This window comes from Littorina saxatilis, linkage group LG17 (genome assembly GCF_037325665.1).
Source record: "Littorina saxatilis isolate snail1 linkage group LG17, US_GU_Lsax_2.0, whole genome shotgun sequence".
NCBI classification, from domain to species: Eukaryota; Metazoa; Mollusca; class Gastropoda; order Littorinimorpha; family Littorinidae; genus Littorina; species Littorina saxatilis.
The window spans coordinates 65,564,195-65,570,194 of NC_090261.1; the positions used below are offsets into that span (position 1 = coordinate 65,564,195).

General features: G+C 44.7%; 2 protein-coding genes across 2 annotated transcripts in view; both read left to right on the forward strand.

Annotated features, from left to right (window-relative positions):
- Nucleotides 1-4,632, forward strand: part of LOC138953369 (protocadherin-16-like) — a 99,809-nt gene extending 95,177 nt beyond the window's left edge. Inside the window, exons 63-66 of the mRNA XM_070325168.1 lie at nucleotides 81-357; nucleotides 1,251-1,403; nucleotides 1,703-1,806; nucleotides 3,485-4,632. Of these exons, the coding sequence (XP_070181269.1) occupies nucleotides 81-357; nucleotides 1,251-1,403; nucleotides 1,703-1,806; nucleotides 3,485-3,658 (708 nt within the window). The 3' untranslated portion in view covers nucleotides 3,659-4,632. The remainder of the gene's footprint in view (nucleotides 1-80; nucleotides 358-1,250; nucleotides 1,404-1,702; nucleotides 1,807-3,484) is intronic.
- A 1,105-nt stretch (nucleotides 4,633-5,737) lies between these two features.
- Nucleotides 5,738-6,000, forward strand: part of LOC138953370 (uncharacterized) — a 12,414-nt gene continuing 12,151 nt past the window's right edge. The window contains exon 1 of the mRNA XM_070325169.1: nucleotides 5,738-6,000. This exon is cut by the window's right edge and continues 700 nt beyond it. The gene's annotated coding sequence lies outside the window, so the exon portion shown is untranslated.

Here is a 6,000-nt window from a genome sequence, read left to right on the forward strand (position 1 = left end):
TGATACAATCAAAGCTAGGTTATATGCTCACAAACACATTAAAACTCAAAGAGATTTTTTACAAATTATTTTTTCTTCAGCTTTGTGAAATGCGGTTCTTGGACTTCGTCAGAACGTATGGTCGCTTCCCAGAGAACTCGAAGTCTCCGCCCCCAGCGAAGAAGCAAACAGCGTTTCGCATGAAACGCGCAGCTAGCGGTGCACCGTACACTAAAGGGGTACACGTGTACCGAGTGGAGTCCACGCACACCTCAGACGGCCAGCTGAATGTGTCTCTGCTAGCCCTGGATGTGGACAACCTTGTGTTCAGCAAGGAGGAGGTGCTGAGTGCACTGCACGCCACCTGTCATTCAATCCGTGAGTGTAGTTGTTTTCGGGCTTTTTATTTTTCTATAGACGCCTTTTCCGAAAGAGCAAGTAACCTTCTGTTGCATAATGTAGTCTGCCTTCGTTGTTGCATATATATCAAGCGTGTGCTTAATACATTTAACAATGGTCTGTTAGTGCATGCGTACTGTCCGCACTGATGTAATCGTCTGCTAGTTTCCATACAGAATGGGCAAGAAAGTACATTGACCTGCATTGTCATTTCATTACTGTATTGTCCCATCGCTGGGAAAGTCGGGTCGCTTCCTCCCAGTGGAAAGCTAGCAGCAACGGAGTCGCCCTACCCAGGTGTCTGCGTGTTTAGGTGTATTCAGCCACCTGCACTTATGGCAGAATGACCAAGGTCTTCTTATGCATGCCATTGTGGTGACACGGGGGTGGGACATGGCTTCCGTCTCTGGGTCTGCACACATAAAGTTGACCCGTGTCCGTCTCGGCCCGAATTCCAACCTGCGAACTTCTGATCACAAGTCCAGTGCTCTACCAACTGAGCTACCGGGCCCCCAGTATTTACCTGTATTTGTACTACTAATGTACGGAGTAAACCGATTTGTGAAGGTCACACGGAATTGCAAAACGCCCCCATGGTTTTGAGACCCTTTTGAGCTCCGCTGAGGGATCATTCTACCCCTTAAACAATATAATTGGGGATCATCCTGGGACACTGAGGGTGGAAGTGAAAAAAGCCAACCTTGAAAAAGCTGTTAAACTTCACTACTCACAGATATACATGCAAACTATGTGTGACAAATATTTCCCCTACTTTGTTGCAGGGTACCAGTTGACAGAAGGCGTGTTCTGTCATATGTGTGACCAATGTTTTCCCGACTGTGTGTGACAAATGTTTACCGACTGTGTTGCAGGGTCTGACCAGTTGACGGAGGGCGTGTTCTGTCCCGCCATTGACCAGGCCTACAGGGCGGAGGTCAAGGAACTCAAGCCGGCGGAAGGGGGAGACGGAGGGGGTGAAGGAGAGAGTGGAGGATTGCCCATAGGTATCATTGGAGGCGCTGGTGGTGAGTTGCTTTTTTCTCATGTGTGTGTGTGTGTGTGTGTGTGTGTGTGTGTGTGTGTGTGTGTGTGTGTGTGTGTGTGTGTGTGTGTGTGTGTGTGTGTGTGTGTGTGTGTGTTAGCGAGAGAGAGAGCAAAAGAGAGAGAGAGAGAGAGAGGGAGAGGGAGGGAGAGGGAGGGAGGGAGGGAGAGAGGGACATTGAGATATCACGTTTCGTCAGTTTCACATGCTGTCATTGACTGTCGTTTTAAAACAGATGAAAACTCTTTTGCGAAGTTTTACACTTCTGTTCTGTCTTTTCAGGGGGCGGCGTCGTCATCATTATCATCATTGTGGTCGTCGTCGTAGTCATCAAGAAGAAGAAGAAAAACACCGATGGCGCCACAAACCAACACCAAAGCATGGAGGTACGGATTATAACAGGACTCCTTGAAATCTTAATTCCTTTTAAGTACAGAACAATTCAGGGAACACATTCAACACTATTATTTTTGAGTCACTTGAGAAAAAGTGACTCTATGTAATCGGTCAGTGTTAGTCTGTCCGGCCGGCCGGCCGTCTGGCCGGCTGGCCGTCCGGCCGGCCGTCCGGCCGGCCGTCCGTAGACACCACCTTAACGTTGGACTTTTCTCGGAAACTATCAAAGCGATCGGGCTCATATTTTGTTTAGTTGTGACCTCCAATGACCTCTACACTTTAACGATGGTTTCGTTGACCTTTGACCTTTTTCAAGGTCACAGGTCAGCGTCAAAGGAAAAATTAGACATTTTATATCTTTGACAAAGTTCATCGGATGTGATTGAAACTTTGTAGGATTATTCTTTACATCAAAGTATTTACATCTGTAGCCTTTTACGAACGTTATCAGAAAAACAAGGGAGATAACTAGCCTTTTCTGTTCGGCAACACACAACTTAACGTTGGGCTTTTCTCGGAAACTATAAAAGTGACCGGGCTCAAATTTTATGTGAACGTGACTCATTGTGTTGTGAATAGCAATTTCTTCCTGTCCATCTGATGCCTCATATAATATTCAGAACTGCGAAAGTGACTCGATCGAGCGTTTGCTCTTCTTGTTCATAATCGTTGTAATCTTTGCATGCGTAACTTGAATATTTTGTTGTTTTTAAATATGAGGAAGAGTAGTAACCAAAACCTGCATCCTTTCAACGCGTTAACACTACGACGGAAAGTCGCGAAATGAAATGACGAGTGTTCCGTTTTAATATAGTTTACGTCATCTGAGGAAGACACAACCGGAATAAGCAAGCAATCAGGCAACCAACCAGTCTACCAGCCAATCACCATTGTCATTTGAATGATAGTAGCTTTGCTTATGTGACAGGGGAGGCTACCGCTCCTTTCACAGCAGACTCTGCACCCGAGTTGTTGGCCTTTAAAAGTCAACACCAGTGGATTGTAGAGTTCTGTTTGTGATGGGGTCTGGTGGTTTCCGATTGTCTGTATGTTCATGGAAACCTTCGGGTTTGCATAACAGTTTTTATGGGGCTAAGAAATTAGCCCTAATATTTTCAAACCTGTTTGATTGCACTTCGCTTCCCGAGGTGATCGTAGTGTTTCGGCACTCGGTTACATCTGGCGCTTGCGAGCAGGGATGGGACTCGGCATGATATGTTCAGGTAATGGCATAATATGACCACTGAACATTTTCGTGCTGTTCCCATTCTGCGAACTTGGGATGGACAGTGGTCACCCGGTTCGGAACTTCGGGTCGAAGTTTATTCAAACGGGGGCGATTGTGACAGGGGAGGCTACCGCTCCTTTCACAGCAGACTCTGCACCCGAGTTGTTGGCCTTTAAAAGTCAACACCAGTGGATTGTAGAGTTCTGTTTGTGATGGGGTCTGGTGGTTTCCGATTGTCTGTATGTTCATGGAAACCTTCGGGTTTGCATAACAGTTTTTATAGGGCTAAGAAACTAGCCCTAACATTTTCAATCCTGTTTGATTGCACTTCGCTTCCCGAGGTGATCGTAGTGTTTCGGCACTCGGTTACACTTATACTATTCACAGGAAACGTTTGATTAGTGTGAAGGTACATGTGACTTGGTCTTTTCGTGTTCCAGAACTTGTCACCATCCGAGCAGCCCACTGAGCATCTTGACTACGACTTGAATCGGGTGGGAGAGAGTTCCATTACGTCATCCTCTTCGACCTTCACCCCTGAAGGGTCAAAGGCTACACCAGATCACAAGGCTACACCAGGGGAAGAAACTAAACCGAAGACTTTGGCTCTCTGAACCAATACTGTTGGAATGCTTCATGCATTCTCCTGAGTTCCTCGTTGAAGCTCATTGATATATATCGTCATCGTCATCATGATTGCAAAGAGACAACTGTGTAAACATGAGTGTTTTGGGCTCACCTGAGTGTCAGGAGAGGCTTTGTATTGGGCACTGCTTGGCCACCTGGAGGTCGGCCGTCGGGAAGGCTATCTGAAGATGAAAAACTTAACGTTGAGGCTTTCTCAAATGCCATTGAAGCTAGAACTTTGATACTGTCCATGCTTTTGTTGGTTTGATGATCTCCAGACATGACCCACATCTGATTGACCTTTGTCAAATTTCAAGGTCGCTGCGTGGTCGTGTTTAAGGAAGAAAAAAACAAACAAACAATTGAATATTATCAATTGTTTTGGAGTTTTTTTTAAGCAAGAGCTTTAAAACTTTATGAGGGTTTGATGAACTCAAACATGATCAAAGTCCGATTAGCCCTAGTCAAATTATAAAATGACGTTAAAAATGGAATGTGAAAAATCTTTGAAGCTAGAGCTAGAGAAGTAGATAATTTATTTCTGATTCGTATTACCTATGACGAAGGTGAGTCGCATGGACATTTGCTTCTCTTATTGTTTTCATTTTCACCGCATGGTAGAGGGCCTTTCTGTCAATATGATATCGGTGACCGTTGCGACATGCAAAAGTCAAGAATAGGGTAACCGCGCTTAGGATCATGTATGGAACAATTTAGTTGTGAACTGCCTCCGATACACAAGATTGTTGTTGTTGTTTGTGTACCACCAGAACAAGCGCCTTGTATCAACCTGATTCTCACATCTGTTCTCATCATGACTGTGTCCCGTTCTTCCTCACACGCGACCATGTCTTTTTGTTTTTACAGTTATTTATTCATCCATTGATTTATTGATTCATCACATTTTGTAACTCGATGAAAAGGGATTTATGAGTACCATTAAAATCATATACAAAATGCGCCACGAGAAATGTGTGTAGTTTCATGATTGTAGGTAAAAAAGTGTATGGTAACATTGCTAATCGGAATCCAACGTGCCTGCGAGAACACACACACGCACGTACGCACGCACGCACGCACGCACGCACGCACGCACATAGGCACACACAGACAGAAACACAGATGCACACACACTCACCGTCATAACCCACACACACAAACACGCATGCGCGCACACACATACCTTGAACACACAAACACACACACAAACACGCATGCGCGCACACACACACACACATAAACACACACACAGACACACACACACACACACACGCAGCAACATACAGCCACACCCCCTTAGCCTCACACACAAACGATTGTGTGTGTCCATTGATAACATGTGTATTACGCTCAAAGTCCCACAAACGATTGTGTGTGTCCTTTGATAACATGTGTATTACACTCAAAGTCCCACAAACGATTGTGTGTGTCCATTGATAACATGTGTATTACACTCAAAGTCCCACAAACGATTGTGTGTGTCCATTGATAACATGTGTATTACACTCAAAGTCCCACAAAGCACAAGGCTGGTCAGTGAACCAAGCAGATATACTCGCGTTTCACGTTGCAGATGTGCGGCATGTGATCTGTTATGGTTTCCATCAAACACGCCAGCAACTCACTGACCCAACAACAATAACAATAACAACAACAATAACAATAACAACAACAAACACACAAACAAACAAACAAAAAATAACAAGATAATAAACACACAAACAACAAACAAACAAACAGCGACTGAAACAAATGTCGGAGCTGTCATTAAAACAAATTGCTAATGACACTCATGTTTGATGCTCACATTTATTCGTTGAAGCCCGAGCAAGACTAACACCGGGAATTCCGCCAAACCACTCAGCCTAATGCATAAGTTTCATTCAGAATCGTCTGACATCGGTGTCATATGAATTGACTTCCTTAGGCTAAAAACGGGAAAATCGTCCGAAGTGCGCCCTGGCAGCACAGTTGTCAGCGGGCAAAATCCATTGCTAAATATAGAATCGGGAATTCTGCCTGCCCTTTTGTCCTGTGAATTCGTGTGTAGAACGTTTCGCGAAATCGTTACATCAAGTTGTTCGACGAGGAAACACACCTCTGAATAGTTCCGGGTTGCCTATATTTAGGTCTTACTCGACGTAACGGCCTGCTGTTATCTTGTTTTGGTGAGATTTGACGAAGAGAACGAAAGCGGCTTCGCATTACTTCGTTTCTGACGCTCATCAGTGTTGAACAGATCGCAAAATGAGCGAAAAACGCCGCGCTGAATTCTGTCAGTGAACCTCGATTAATGTTGTAAAGTTAGTCAGTTGTGAATAACGTGAGG